This window comes from Rhynchophorus ferrugineus, unplaced genomic scaffold, assembly GCF_030347505.1.
Source record: "Rhynchophorus ferrugineus isolate W39M unplaced genomic scaffold, kcgeb_rfMv2 rfM8, whole genome shotgun sequence".
NCBI classification, from domain to species: Eukaryota; Metazoa; Arthropoda; class Insecta; order Coleoptera; family Curculionidae; genus Rhynchophorus; species Rhynchophorus ferrugineus.
The window spans coordinates 7055508-7071975 of NW_027472587.1; the positions used below are offsets into that span (position 1 = coordinate 7055508).

At 33.5% G+C, this 16468-nt stretch overlaps 1 protein-coding gene and 1 non-coding gene across 6 annotated transcripts in view; both read right to left on the reverse strand.

Moving 5' to 3' along the window:
- The window catches only part of vlc (disks large-associated protein 2), a 99381-nt gene that overhangs the window by 65571 nt on the left and 17342 nt on the right, over positions 1-16468 (reverse strand). For all 5 annotated transcript variants that reach the window (XM_076411753.1, XM_076411750.1, XM_076411749.1 and 2 more), the window contains one exon: positions 11826-11961. In XM_076411753.1, coding sequence (XP_076267868.1) covers positions 11826-11961 — 136 coding nt within the window. The remainder of the gene's footprint in view (positions 1-11825; positions 11962-16468) is intronic.
- Positions 10994-11097, reverse strand: LOC143201817 (U6 spliceosomal RNA). Its single transcript, XR_013007024.1, has one exon. It is a non-coding gene; the product is annotated as a U6 spliceosomal RNA (small nuclear RNA).

The following is a 16468-nucleotide window of genomic DNA, read 5'->3' on the forward strand; positions in this document are numbered from 1 at the left end:
CTGGAATTGAAATATAGGAAACTGTACTGGCTAATTGGAAGAAAATCACAATTATCAGTACATAATAAATTGCTACTATATAAGCCAATATTGAAACCTATATGGACATACGGAGTTCAATTATGGGGATATTCTGCAAAGTGTAAGATAAACAAAATACAAATTTTTCAGAACAATGTCCTGAGAAGTATTGTGGGTGCACCCAAATACTATAGGACTGATTTCCTACATCGAGACCTTCAGATACTCACAGTCAGTTAAGAAATCAAGAGAATTGCAAGGGGGCATGAGGAAATACTCTAAAAATACCTTAATATTGTTATCGAATATTTAACTTTCATATCAATTTGAATCTGCTTATCCCGTATACGCAGTTGATTGGACTTGATAATAATTTGATAATAATCATATTAACGCGTACATATTTCTTGACAACAGGTTAAATATATTCTAAATATATCACATATATTATTGTAGATTATATCAAGGAATGAGACAATAGTAATAATTAATATAATTAAGAATTCTAGAGAAGTTTCTATGAGTCAAACCTGGTACTATTTAAACATTTGTAAAACTCTTTTCTTAAATTGTTTAGCTGAAAACTAGAAAATAAATTATTATTTACCACATTAACGTTAATCAGTCTATTCAAAAAACGATCACAGTTGCCAACAACCAAAATATTTGAAGCTCCAAATGTTCATCTTATATAAATTGCAAATTATATAAACTTTTACTATTTATAATATATTATTTTTGGGTATGTTAAAAATCTATAATAATATTATTGCAGTTATTTTAACTAAATAGCATTATTTTATAATATATGTGTTCTTATGAATTAAGTAAACTAATATTATCCTGTATTATATGGATGAGATCTACCATCATGATCTTGAATAAAAGTAAGACGCTAAAAAGCCATAAGACCCTGTAGGAATTTTATTCCAGTAATAGCTCCAAACTGGTAAAACAATAAATTCGAATTATTATTTTAAACAATTGGATGCAAAACTTCGCGAAAAACAAAACAGGCAACAGAAGAAAAAAGAAATTGATGAGATCTACCATTATGATCTTGAATAAAAGTAAGACGCTAAAAAGCAATAAGACCCTGTAGGGATCCGATGCAACTTCGTCTTCAGAAATCGATCAATAAAGTGGGATTCAAAATAAATTTTATTCCAGTAATAGCTCCAAACTGGTAAAACAATAAATTCGAATTATTATTTTAAACAATTGAATGCAAAACTTCACGAAAGACAAAACAGGTAACAGAAGAAAAAAGAAATTCCATCAAGATACCCTATCATCGCTAAAAGCAGTGAACAAAATTACGGACTGTTTCCACAATCAGCTTATTCGCCAAATTTAGTTTCCTGTAACTTCTGGTCCTTCTCACATCTTACATAATTATCCTGTGGAAAATGATTTTCTTTAGAAAAAAAAGCCGTAGTTGACACAGGAGGACTTTTTGCTTTCTACAACTTTTTTATGTTGCATATATACAACTTTTAATACGACTTTATAGTCATAAATATTCCACTTCGGTGTCGATGTAGATGGTTATCCTAGACTAACCAAGGGCACCTTGCGCTTGAAAACTTATTTTTTGCCTGCCGAGCAACGAATCCGTAATGTTAAAACGGGTTTAAATTAGAAATTTCAGTTAGTTCAGGTGGTAGCCGTTTTTTCTCCTTTTGGATCCATCGCATGTAAACGTTTGGAAACAATTGATCAATTAACTGCTAAGCTGTCTGAAAGTTATTTAAGAATGTGAGTAAAAACTATGAATGTTGAAACTGTAATTTTAAGCGTCCCCTGATGAGTAACTCAATAATACTCAATAGAAAATTATTATATAATAAACTATACAGACTTAGATAGAGAAATGTCAAATTCATCGAATTTGTTAACAGTTAGGTTGTTTTCTTTATCGGATGTTACCTCTTAATATTAACTTTACCCCAGAAACTATTGGAAAATTGATCAACAAATATAAATCAGTCTATTCGGTTTTAATATGCTCAGTCGAATCAAAAAGATGTCTCCAAAAGATATCGAACCAAAAGGATCATAACATAATGATTAAAAATTTTAATGATCAATAATTTTTGAAGAAAAACAAGCATCTTCGTTATGACAATCAAACAAAGCAAATGTTATCAGGTCACAAGTCCTGCCTTTTGAGACGAATAAATTCACGCAGCAAATGACCTAAAGCGCTGAAGTAATATTGCTTGTTGGTGGCTTGGCCCGATGAAAAAAATTGCTAATAAACTTTTATGTGTTATTATTTGTTGAAAACCGGTCCACAATGATTGAAATCGGTGGCTGGCCTAATAATAATGTTTAATTAAATTTAATAAGCTTGAATATACCGCTAGAAGTGCTTTTAAGAAGAGCAAAAACCATAATAGCAAGTTACCTTAAAATCATGGAATAGGGTGCGTCATGGGCAACATCAAGAGTTTTAATCTGTGCTCAACATAGAGGCCTTTGACATATGTCTCATTATCGGTATACTATGTAGTACATCCGTGAAATACAGTCAAAAGTGACAGTGCCGTAATAGTGAGATAAAGAAGAACACAGAACAAAATGCAGAAATTTCAAGCTAGTCTCCGTAAAAGTTAAATCCGCAGTCTAAGGTCCCAAAACAATTTCTACCAGCAGTCAGTCAACTGAAATGCCTAATATTAACAACTGGCAAACCAACGTACTGACGGATTCAAATAAAATCCCAGATTGACTTCTTTATAGTACGAATTGTGCTTGTAAATTACACACGCGCATAGAGGAAGCTTATCATTTTCCTATCCTGAGTGTTAGTACTACAAAACGTGAAACGACGCGAAGTTAGATTACGTACAAGAGGTACTTGTCAACAACATTCCATGGGAGAATACCCCTAGTATTATCTCACAAAGTAAAAGTGGTAATTATCCTAGATATATTTTAGAGCTCTCCATCAAACTGAATTTCCATAAAGAATTCCCAAGAAAAAAAAACTAAACAATGCCACACGGCAATTTAAACGAGAGTTAAACTTCACTGTATTCACACCCTGAGTAAACCGTCAAATGATAGTAAAGCTGACCATTCGCATCAATCGACAGTCGACCTTTAGGGCGAGTATCTACTTCTCAACCAATATGCTGCTGTTGCTGCCACAGGACCTGTTACGTCTCCTATGATCATCGTCATAGTAATAACATAATCTTTAATACTATTTCGAAGAGAAATATGTAAAATCTAATTGCCTTAGTATCACATTTGAAAAACCTCAGACTCGGATGAGATATTTCCTCTCTAGTACGCGCACCATCTTAGAGAAGCAAAAGCATTACTAACCCCAAATACTTGAACTCTTGTACTTGCTTAGATCCCGTCAGTTGTCAATACTCTGTAACACAAACTATATCATAAGAATACTAGAAGCCTCATCATATCGATCAAGGAGTTTGTAGCATCATAGAGTCTGTTCTTAAAAACACTTTCATAATTGCATTCACTATGTTGAAAAGCAGTGGAGAGGCTCCTTGTCGAACACCATTTTGAATCTCAAATAGATTTAACCAAATCATTTCATATTCGCACACAAATAATGGAACTATCGTAACCATTAGTGGCACATTCAACAATTACTTCTTTTATTTACTTTACTGTATTTACGGTATTTACTTTTCTGTTATCTGTACAGCAATATCTATTTGTCGTTTGTCGCGATTGATTATATGCGAATTTTTACACTGTGCTCGTTGGAATCGCAGTTGCACAAAAAAGATAGATGGCCAGATATTAGAAAACATACGAAATACAAATTTTGGCATGAATTACATGAACTAATATGCAAAAATAAAGAAACAAAGACACGTCGAATGCCTTGAAATCTCTAAAAGGCTCACAATCAAGTCATTAATTACTATTTAGCTTAGCGCGAAATTCCAATTTAGAGGATTTGATGCTCGAGGTTCTTTGGTTTGTAAGGAGAGAACAAGCGTATGTGAGGAGCAGCTGTGCTCGGTTCTGTTCGCAGTACAGCCATGCATGAGCACGAGGTACCTTCGTCTGTCACACAACGCATCATCATAAAGTTTCTAAGCAATGAAGGTGTTAAATCATCGAAAATTTTCACTTGCTTGAAGGCATAGTTGGGGGATGCTACACTGTCTCAGAATTGAGTGTATACGTGGGTCAGAGCATTCAGGGATGGGCAAGAACGTGTCGAAAATAAAAGTCCTGATCAACGGCCACGAACAAGTCTCACAAAGGACAACTTCCGTGCTGTTCGATAGCTTATTGAAGCCGGTTAAGGGTTGAAGAAATCTCATCAGAAATATCATCTATGGAAGTGTCCATCATCACTAATCAACTCGGCTTTAAAAGAACACACCGCAGTTTGATAAAAAATACATTGGAAGAAATGCGCTGGGAAACCCTCGAGCACCCTCCTTATACCCCTGACTTGTCATCTTGTGGCTAGTTTTTGTTTGCGCCCTAGAAAGAAGCACTTGGAGGCGAAATATTTGAAAACAGAAGAAGTTAAGGAGTATGTGTGCAATTGGCAGACAACTCGCCCTCAAACTTTTTATGAAGAAGGAATATTCAAGCTTCCACATCGGTGGCAAAAGTGTGTAAAGCATGGAAATAACTACATTGAAAATTTTTAAATGTTTAGTTTGTATATTCCGTTATATTTGATTTCCCGTCGTATTGGTACAAAGAAGTTGATGTAGAGAAAATTTTTAGATTTTTGTAGCAATTTAGAACTGCATAATATTATTAAATAAACAGGTATTGTTTAGTCGACTTGGTTGGCGTAGTGGTAAAGGCGACAGAACAGTCCACCTACTGTTGTGATAGTCGAGGGTTCGAATCCTGCTGGGGCATGGTTGTAAAATGTATGTTAAAATTATTGTTTAATATTTGTGATTGTCCTAGGTAAGAGTGCAAAATCCGACAAAGAAAATGATCCCAGTCACGTCAGTAACCAGGCTGGGTAAGAACGGATGTCTTCTGGAATAATTTTTAAATTGGTCACTCGCCAGTCAGCAGGCTTAATGCCGAGGACCGTGGTTCGAAGCACATAAACAGTAGGTCCAGTCCAGATAAACCCTCGCTGGTAAAAGGAGATTTTAAAATTTATATAAAAAAAGTATTGTTTAGGTTGTAATTTATTACCAAAAATTAATAGATATTATTTAATAAAAAATAAAAAATTTACGTTAGGTCTAGTGCAATGAACGAATAATGTCGTTAAAAAATAACATCAATTTATACATACTAAAGAAAATAATTAGGGGTCATCAATAATAATAATACGGTAGAATATTGTCATCGTTAAGAAACCGGCCTCAGAATAAATAAAAAATGATCTGCAAACATGATTGCCAATTTATTGTGGGAGTGACGGAGTGAAATCGCACGTCAATCATTTCCCAATCGTCGAAGAAGTTTGTTGACCCACATATATTTTGTTTTCAGAGAAGTATCACTTAAAAATAAACGATCGAGCGTTGCCAAATATTTAAAATAGTCGGCGTACTACTCATCGCACTTGAGCAATTTCATTCTGACCGTGTTATTTTTATTAATATATGATAATGTTCGAGAATTTTTTGTAGCATGTGTCGTGTTTATAAAGGGTTATATTATTAGCGTTGAAAAGAACGGAGCTGAAATAAACATTGGCGCTATATACTGCCCACCAAGACACAAAATGCAACAACCAAGAAATAACAATACAAAGACCTATTTTCAAAATTAGGCCCAACGTTGATTATTCGGATTCGGTTTTCAAGATCGGTTTTCAGTGTTAAACACCTGGAACAGGAAATTAATTACTCAACTCAATTAATATAACCGATTTTAACTCTCATTCAGAATGCGAACCCAATTACTGACCTACCCACAGTAATAAAATGCCAGACCTACTAGAATTTAACATTTCGAAAGAAACCTCATTAAATTAAATAAAAATCGAGAGCTTATGCGAACTACAATTTACAAACAAATTTACTAACTGGGTCAAATAATTCAAGAACAAATCAGTTTAAACCTAAATATAATTGAACAAATTCGGTCAGCTGCAAAAGAATCTACCCTAACACCAAGAGAGAAATCAGATTATGAGGAAAATTACCCCATCGAAATTAGGGAATTTATAAAAGAAAGACAAAAAGCTGGAAAATTCCATAGAATTCGTAATCAGACAAATCAAAATATTAAAAAGTATAAATAAAATTATTCGAAAATTGTAAGTTAATTGAGTCCGAAAGCAAAAATTACTAGCTATGAAAAGCAATTCGGAGACCAATTATTAGAGTACCGCCTGTTAAAAATGATTGAAATCTGATTTCTCCAATGGAACTTGCCGCAGAAATTGATAACAACCTCAATCCTAAAAAGGATCATGGAATTGATGATATTTCATTCGGGCTATTGAAAGAGCTGCCACGAAAAACAATCATCAAGTTCACATACAAATTAAAAGCCTGTTTGAGACTGAAGCATGTTCCGAAATGGTTTAAGGATGCTCGAATAATTATGAACTTAAAAACCTTACAAATCGGCAGGACAAGTCGAATCTTACAGGTCTATTTCGCTGCTACCTGCGATATCAAAATTATTTGAGAAACTGTTTTAAAACTTATTAAACCATTTATAGAAATACCAAATTTTCAGTTTGTATTTCGAAATCACCACTCAGCAATCGACCAAGTGCACTGAGTAACAGCGATTGTTCAGAAGGCATTTGAAGAAAAGAAATACTGTCCTGCAATATTCCTCGAGGTTTCATCAGTTTTTGGGGCTAATTTATAAGACGAGCAAATTGATACTGCGGGTCTATTGCTAACTGCTGGAGTTATATCTTTTCGAAAGAAAATTTAGAGTCTCACGCGAAGGGACATTCCCAACACTTAAATCTATTTCGGCTGAAGTTCCCGAAGATACCGTCTTGGGACCACTCCTGTATCTGTTTTACACTGCTGAAATCCCAACAACAAAAGAAACAATATTTGGGAGAACTTGCTGAAGGCACAGTTATCATGGCGAAAGATATATCTCTACCTAAGGCCGTAGAATAAGTACAGGTGGAAATTTGGCAGATCTACAAAATCACCAAATGGACTAGAGACTGAAAAATACAGCTTAATACTTTCAAATCTGTTCATGCTAATTTGCGTTGCGGCGAAATGACAAAAAATTAATTAAATCACTTAAAGGCATCCGTCTTCGGCATGAATTCGTGGGTTTACGACACGGTGCATTGTTTTGGTGAAGCAGCACTATCTTTTTCTTCAAATGCGGCCGTTTTTTGGCGATTTCGTCCTACAAACGATCCAATAACGCTATGTAATAGTCGCTGTTGATGGTCCTTCCTTTTTCAAGGTAGTCAATGAAAATTATTCCCCTAAAATTAACAACCTATTTTGGGCGTCCAGTGCGTTCATCGTCTTCGGTGTTCATTTCACAACGTCTAAACTTAGCATACCAATCCTTGATGGTTAATTTTCCTGGGGCAGTGTCTGGAAACTCGGATCAAACCAAGTTTTTACTTCAACTGTATTTTTTCCCTTCAAAAAGTAATATTTTATCTTTTATATTAAAGTTGCTTCACTCAAAATGCTATAATTCACAGACTAATGATCCGACAGCTGTCAAATTTATATACGCATCTTTTAAGGGTTAGAACTAACTAAAAACATATGCATTTAATTCTAGTAGCGCCATCTATGAGTCAGGACGGGGACTTTTCAATTGACCTGTTATCTAATGTAAGATGTAATTAATTTTAAAAAAATGTACGGTGAAGTGTTGGTAACCAAAAAATCAAATAAGAAAAAACAACGCATTTTCATTCGTCAACAAAATTTGGTGGGCATATTTCCTACATTGAGAATACCTTCATAATAACAATGATTCTGACAAAAAACTGTTTTAACTAATAATTTAATTACTAATTATTTAAAATAATATATTGCGAATGCTTCTTGACCAGCAGTAATCACCGTTAATTTCAATATTCAACGTTCTCTGATTACTGAAACAGTATTGTATTTTGAACGGTAATATCATTGCTACGCCAACGAGAACAGATCCCGTTTTATGGCTTTGAGAAAGTTTTAAATTTCAAAACAATAGTTTATTCCTTAAATTGTTTCGTACGTACATCATTTGCACACAATAAAACAACTTTTTAATGTCTGGTAAAAGTCCGTACTCACGGACAGGATTCAGGACAAAGTCTGGCTATAAAGTAGGCAAGGAAAATGTTAGAATATAGCAAGATTATTTAAATAATGATCGTTTCTCCATGAAAATGAAACGAATTTCATTCTGCCACAAATGATGTAAATGGATCAATAAAAGTATCACTGTACCATAGATTCGTAATTATCGGATGCAGGTTGGTGCGTTTTTACTCGGACGTACACGTAGCAGATACATAAAAATAGAAATTTCATTTTCTGGAGGATTTCTCCTTACACTGCATAAAGAAATATTTAGAATACTTTCAAAATATGATATATAAGATAACATCAAATAGTCGTAGAATAAATAGTAGGCGACACCTAAAGTTAACTGACAGAGACCGACCAAAAACTACCACTGCAAAAGCACAACACTTGAGTAATACTGTTTCGAGAAAAACAGCAGGGCGGGAGCTCCACAAAGGGAACATTCATGGAAATTGAAAGAAAATTAAGATTCATTCATTTCTGAAATTGCGAAACCTTTCACCGAACCCTACGCGAAGCTGCGAAGGAAGTGTAGCGGAGATCATACTGCATGGACTCTTGATGATTGGAACAATGTGGTATGCTCCGATGAATCATTGTGTACTTTAATTTTCCTACAAAAAGTCGAGTTTATATATGGAGAACACCAAAAGAAGTCTACCGGACTGCCTGTTTCCTACAGTCAAGTATGGGGGAGTTTCCGTTATGATTTGGACGGCAACATCGTGATTTTCATTTAGTCCTCTTATTCACATCACTCGACATCCTCAATGATGAAGTTCTTACTATGACCAGCATATTGCTGCCAAACACTGTTGCATTTTAAGATGATAATGCGGCCATATGCACAGACACAAATCTTCAGTCTTAGTTTAAGGAGTATGAGAATATCATGAAAAGTCTTCCCACGCCAGAATCAAACGTAATTGAAGCAATCGGATGTTTTGTTACAAGAATGGTACAATATTCCGTTGGAAAATGTTGAGACACTCTACGAATCTATTCCGAGAAGAATTGCAGCTGGCCATCCATTTTAATAAACTCGACATTGCATTATTAATATGATCTAATATATTTATTTATGTATTTATTAAGGACCCGTCAGCCTCCTGGGCTATTTAGGAACTATTCTCAGTTTTACAAAATGTATAATATTTTTGTTATGTAATAAGTGGGACAAAAGTCTCGCCACCATTTTAGTTACGCACCATCTTGGTTATGAGACGTTAAGTTCAGTTTCGCTTTAACCATTGTGTTGTGTAGACATCGAAATTTTATTATGGATAAAAATATGCCACAAGAACGAGCACTTTTTCGTTAATTACATTAACAATATTTAAATATAAAAATATCCTAATCGTCCAGAGCCCAACAAAACCACAATTTATCGTTTACATGCGAATTTTCGATGGTACGGTACGACAGCAGACAAGCCTCGTTCTGGAAGACAACGGATGTTTCGTAACGCTAAAAATGTGAGTCTGGTGCGCGATAGTGTTGCAGAGTAGCTAGAAACATCAATTCGGAGACGTGGTTCACAGTTACACATTTCTGCACGCAGTTTAAGGCGAATTTTGAAAATTGGTTTGAAAATGTTCGCGTACAAAATTCAATTAGTACAAAAATTGCTACCGAGAGATCCTGATCAACGAGTTGAGTACAGTAATGCAATCCTAAGGCTGCCTGGTGAAATTGAAGATTTTTCGTCTAAATTGACAATGAGCGATGAAGCCCATTTTCTTCTCAGCGGCCACGCCAATAAACAGAACAGTCGATTTTGGGGAACACAAAATCCTCAATTAGTTAATGAAACATCATTGCATCCACTAAAAACAACCGCATCATTGGTCCCTATTTTTTTGATAATGACCTAGTTGATGCAGTTACTGTTACTGCTGAACGGTACCAACATGATTCGAAATTCTCTTGTGCCTGAAATGGAAGAGCAAGGACTAGAGGACATGTGGTTTCAGCAAGATGGGGCCACAGCACACATAGCTCGTTCAAAAACTCAATTATTGATTTTTTCACGAAGACTAATATCGCAAAGTGACGATTTAGCATGGCATATATATATATATATATATATATATATATGTATATACATATATATATATATATATATATATATATATATTTATATATATATATATATATATATATATATATTTATATATATATATATATATATATATATATATATATATATATAAAAACTAAACCTTTATGCTTGTGCCCGGAGAAGTTAATGCTAGTACTTAGCGGGAAGAAGAGTCTGTAGAGAGAAGCAATTCGCATCTAGATACGAGAGGGGATCTTTGTTTCGCAATACAAGCTGTCGATTGGGTTGGTGTGGAAAGCTCCCAGGGCGATTATCAGCGCTGTATTGTGGATTGTATTCAATTTATTTATATATGAAGGGGCGGCAGAAAAAAAGCATTGACTGCCGTATTACAATTTGCTCAGCGTTAAAGTTTTGTAGATATTTAATAATGTGGTTCTATGAGTACCCCAATGTTGGAAGCAGGTTGATATCTGCTACTGAGGCGAGAATCAAATATAAGCGCCAAAAATTTGTGTTCAGTGTTATTATGTTACTTCCACCAATCCATAAAGCGCTCACTCTAAGATAATTCCTTATCCTACAGAAGTGCACGCTATTGGACTTGTTGGGAGAGAAAGAACGATAATCCATTTTATTTTGTCCATAAGGGAAAGGAATCAAGACATTTCTGCAATAGGCTAATAATGTGGAACACTTAACGATTTTGTGTGTCATCCTTGCACAGAGGCCATGCTAATCTTCTCTGTAACGTTCCAATTTTAATAATGTACCGCCGAAGCGACTACTCATCTAATCCAACCACTGAAATCAAATATATGTGCGGCTACATTCCGTCCGAACATGCACGGATCAGTGTCCAATGTAATCTTAGCTCTAGCCATGTAATAATCCAAATTAAACCTTCCCATCTAGTGAAGGATTCGATAATGAAATAAGCGGTAGAAACTTCATGATGATTAGAATGGAAGCTTCTGTGTTATATAGAGTGCAGGTATGTGAAAGTAGAACACGTTTTGTGAATCTTGTGGAATGTTTATAGGATCTTTTTGCGATTTTTTTAAAGTCAAATCACTGCGCTAGTATTCATATTATATTTTATACAGTCTAAGTCTAATATGAGCTAAATCCATTGGGGAAATAAAAAAATGAGAACAATATTGATTTGTTTATATAATTTTATAATATTAATAGTTTATATAATATAATGGTAGAAAATAACGTATCATATTTGAACACTTTTGTTATTTGTTACTAAAATATACCCTGTGTATGAAAAGAAAGCATTTTGCAGACTTATAGAGTAATTAAAGGCTTGCACTAGTTTTTTTTTTCAAGGACATAAAGAAAACACTTAAACCACTCATTGAATATGTCTCTTGATCATGTGAAACACAGTACAAAATCAAAGATAATTACTAATAAACGAGTTTGTCCAAAACAGGCCCTTATTTCGTTACATTCGTTTAGTTTACAAATTACAAATTATCGTACAAATTAGTTTTTACACTCACCTGTGGTGATTTTGAACAACTTGATACCACCCCGAATGCGAGAGGAAGTGAAAACGGTCTCCTCTGTGGCTTCGGCGATGTAGGTACTCTGGTCACACTGAGGAGCAGTACCGACGAACGATCCTCTGGTAAATCACTGAAAAAAGATACAAAATAGATACGTTCAACGCATAAAAGAACTAACTTCAATATACATTTTCTATCCTAGAAACATTTACATGAAATGTTATTAGATGAAAAATAAATTTGTTGCGTTAAACAAATGTAAAACGTGATATTGTAAAATTAAATATCAACAATATAACCTTGAAAAAATTAATAGACTTTTGGAACGAATAAGCTTATTTGTTGGATATTTTTTAATTTGAATGGTTTCAAAAGTCGAATAACAGTAAATTGAATTAAAAAGTCAAATATATAAAATAAGGGTTTGGAGTTCCAATTCTTCGTCTTCATTCGTCAAAATCAAATACAGATAAAATCAGATACAAAAGTCAAGGTAATCTATTATGAGTTAGTGTCGTCGGTAAGTGATCTGTTGAAGCAAGCTAACGAGAAGAGAGGGAAGAATTAGAATAACTGAATATATATAACGAATTCATTTTGTACCATAAAATTGTTAAAATATACTTGAATAACTACCACGCTGTTTACAGGACATTATACCTTCTCTTACTCCTTACAGATTCTCTTTTATTTCTATCGATTCGTATTTCAACAGGTTAGAAATTTAGAAAGCCGAGGAAAGCACGATGATTAGTGCTTGATGAAAGACGAACAAATACTGTAACTGCCCATCGAATATACTTTGAATCAAGTTCGCTGCACGAACAAAAATGTTTTTTTATTTATCAAAAAATGGGCGGAGTCGTAGATGTACAGACACAGAGTGATTCTAATACAGCAGCAAAATTACGTAATCTGGTAACCAAATCAATTATGATTCGCGAAAATTATTTATATACACCGTTCGGTTTAACGTTCAATCAGAGTAACAATGTTACGACCAAGGTTGAAAAAGAACAAGGCGTGCCTTTAAAAAATGCCTTACAAACCAGTAGAGAATACTAAAAAAACTGATATAGCGCAGAAACATTTCTAATGATCATATAAGATCATTTTTTATTTACAGATCCACAGATGGTGGACGGGTTACATATTTTCAACAGTCACAATCTTAATTTACTGACTCGTATAGGGTTTTTCAATTGGGACTGGTCGATGTGGAGCCACCTGTGACAGCCATATTGCTTTGGCAGCTGGCTTGTTTAACGTATTATTTATTATTCAGTAATTGACAGCAAACTACCATAAGAAGTCACACGATTGAGCAGCATGATCAAATGAAAAAACTTTATTATTACAATGAGCGTTCAAAACCACTGCAAATGTTGGGCGCATTACGTCTATTCTATGACAGATGTCTTTCAAAGTTGATAAGTAAAGAAAAACCAGATAAATTGAGAACATCGCCGTTGTTCGCAAAAGCGTGCTTTGAAGAATAAATGTTGGTATTACTCAGGACAAATGAATGAAAACTTAATCGTTATGAATTATTTGGGTTAAAGGAAAAAACGTATCAATTATTTGGGTAGATAGGCCTACAGAGAGATATCGCCACATAATAAAACTCGCCTAGAACTTTATCTACCTCTAAGATTCAATATACTATTATTAGATACTTATACTTAAGTATTATTGTGCTAAAATAAATTATATTTGGCTATATACTTTTGTTTAAATATTATTTTTATTGTTAAATACCGCTTAGCTATTATTTTCATATTTTTTAGAGATTAGATTTTTTGAAGAAAACCTTTTTTTCAGGGCTAACAATATAAAATATTATATACATAAATTAATGTATAATAAAAATTTTGTTACACCTGCATGGTATATATCCTATCGACATATGTTAGATTAATTGCCGATAGGATATATTGTGTAAACACTTATTTAATTTGTGTATCACTTATTATTATGTTATTTATACAAACCATATTATCATTAATACATCCAGATAACAACTTTTAGATATATAGTTTGTATAATTTCCACCAATCACAGCTCATAAGAAGTTTATGAAGTCACAGGTCTATGGCAATAAGCTGCAATCGACTGATGTCCTTAAAATAGAGCAGAGTAAAAGACGACGGATATTTAAACAATGTTACACCAGGTGTGTCGGTAATTCATTTCCAGATATTTCGCTAAGAAAATATGTTATTCCAACGAATAGTTAAAATTTATTTATTCACAGTATTCAAGCCATTTGATTCTATACATTTTGCCCGTCTCTCAGGCAATACTATTCAGGATACTATTCAAAAAAAAAACAGTTTCTCCTTTGAGCTATAAATTCATCGAGCCATTTTTTAACTTATTTGAAATCGAAGTGCTAGTCTGTAAACGAGTGTCTAATCAATACGAAAAGGCAGTGGGATAGAGGCAGGTCTGGAGAGTACGGCGACTGCGATAAAACTTGCCATCCAAGTAAGTTCAACACTCCTTTGTTGTCATGCTGCAAAATTAACTTATTATGTTAAAATTTAAGATTTATTTTCGGTAACCATCAGTATTAACACTAGTTTCTCCAGGTTTCGACAGTTCATAATATACGACACCAACCTGGTTCCACAAGACATAGAACATGCTCTTGAGACCAAAGCAATTCGGCCTTGCATTACCCGCTATTATTCGACGCATCTTTTGGCACCATTCCATCGCTTGTAATTATTCTCAAATTGTGATTCGGCACAAATTCAATTGTTTCTGAGTTCGTGTTGAATCTTCAACTACTGCAATTTATATCTTCAAACGTTTTCGACTTACTAGGATGTTCTTTGATGTAAATGATGTTCTTTGATTCAAACACTATTTCACATGATTTTATGATTTGAAGATGCTCACCGTCTCTACCAGCAAACGATGACATTTTCTTTTGAAGAAACATGAAACAAAAAAGTAATTTGTGCCACAAATGCATGATTTCAGACAGAAATCTCGACATTTATATATACCTGATATTCAACGCATTATATATCTCGATACTTGGTTTTTTTAATTTAAAAATAAAACAACTCCACACGCCTAAGAACACATAAGGTGAGGGGAGCTCATTCTCTTTCATCATACACACGGTCTTATTGAAAACCCCTATATTTCAATCTGATAACGCTAAAAGCTAATTTAGTGGTTTCGACAGATTTTATAAATAGTTAGCGTTGGGAACTATCGACTGAAAACAATAGAAACAGTCGATAGTCAATAAAATAGCGACTGAAAACAGTAATTACTATTTTCAATCAAATACACGGTTCGACTGTTTTTTTTCATTCGTGATGTCAGACGAAGATTTACGAATTCTTGACTGTATAAAATGTGAGATAGGAAAGGACGGAGATAAATGCTTGGAGCAGTTAATTTTAAATGTGTTTATATTCTCTAATGGTAGTATAAACGAGACAAAGATGTATATATATATATAAACGAGACAAAGATGTATATATATATATATATATATATATATATATATACATTCACGTGATAAATTTAAAAAAGGAAAGGAAAGAAAATTACTAATTTCAATTAACATGTAATAAATAATATAATTTTAAAGGAAGTAGGATTACTTTTATACTGAATGTTCTGTGGATGTGTAAAAAGAAATGGAATAATAACACCACAAATATTTTATCGTGTTTTAATATATTAATTGCTATTTTTAAATAACATAGTATAATAAATATAAATAGTACAATACAACTTAAACAAAACCGGACAGATGTTGCGGATATAGAGGAATATTTTATGTGTAACTGATATAATTCAGGTAGTTTCATCTTATGGGCTTTCCAAAAATCCAATGGGTGATCTAAACGCCCAATAAATGGAATTTCCAAATACCACTAAATCTGTAAAGTTGCTGCAGTACTTGAAGTAATTACTTCTCTCATTCTAGCCATTTCTTTATCAAAATATCTCCAGATGTCAATACATTCTTGGTCAGTAGTTGTGTTTTGGACTTCGAGTTGTGGAATTATATTTGTATTTTTGAAGTTAGAATGGAAGATACCTCTTGTGATAACTTTTTGTATCGCCTCAGCATTATTTGCAACACCAAATTCTGCTATTATAAATCTAAGATCTAAAAATGTGGATTTCCCGCATATCGTGTTCATTTCTAAAATTGTCAGTCTTTTATTGATGACATCTAATAGACAATTTTGTTATTTTTCCCCATTCACTTGTTAAAATCTTGGATTTGATGGAATGTTGCAGTCTTCTTATTAACTAACGGTATCATTAAAGACATCGTTGGGATATCTTTCACCAGATAACTCGGTGGTCATTATTTCAATGGGCTTTAAAAGTTGAACACATTCTGTTAAGATAGTCCATTCGTTAACAAATAAAAACGGTGGTGCTCTTCTTAATAGCCTTTATAGAGTTTTCCTATCAGAAAATGTATTTATTACAAATATTTAATATACTTTATTCACCTCTTTACCGTTAATAATTTTAAAAAAATTTAACAACTGCAAAAAATTCTTCAAATCTTTTGGATCGATGCAATTTCTGAAACCTTTGGAACCTAACTTTAGTTTTGAAAAACAAGAGGCTTGGACAAAGATCGTGAGAGT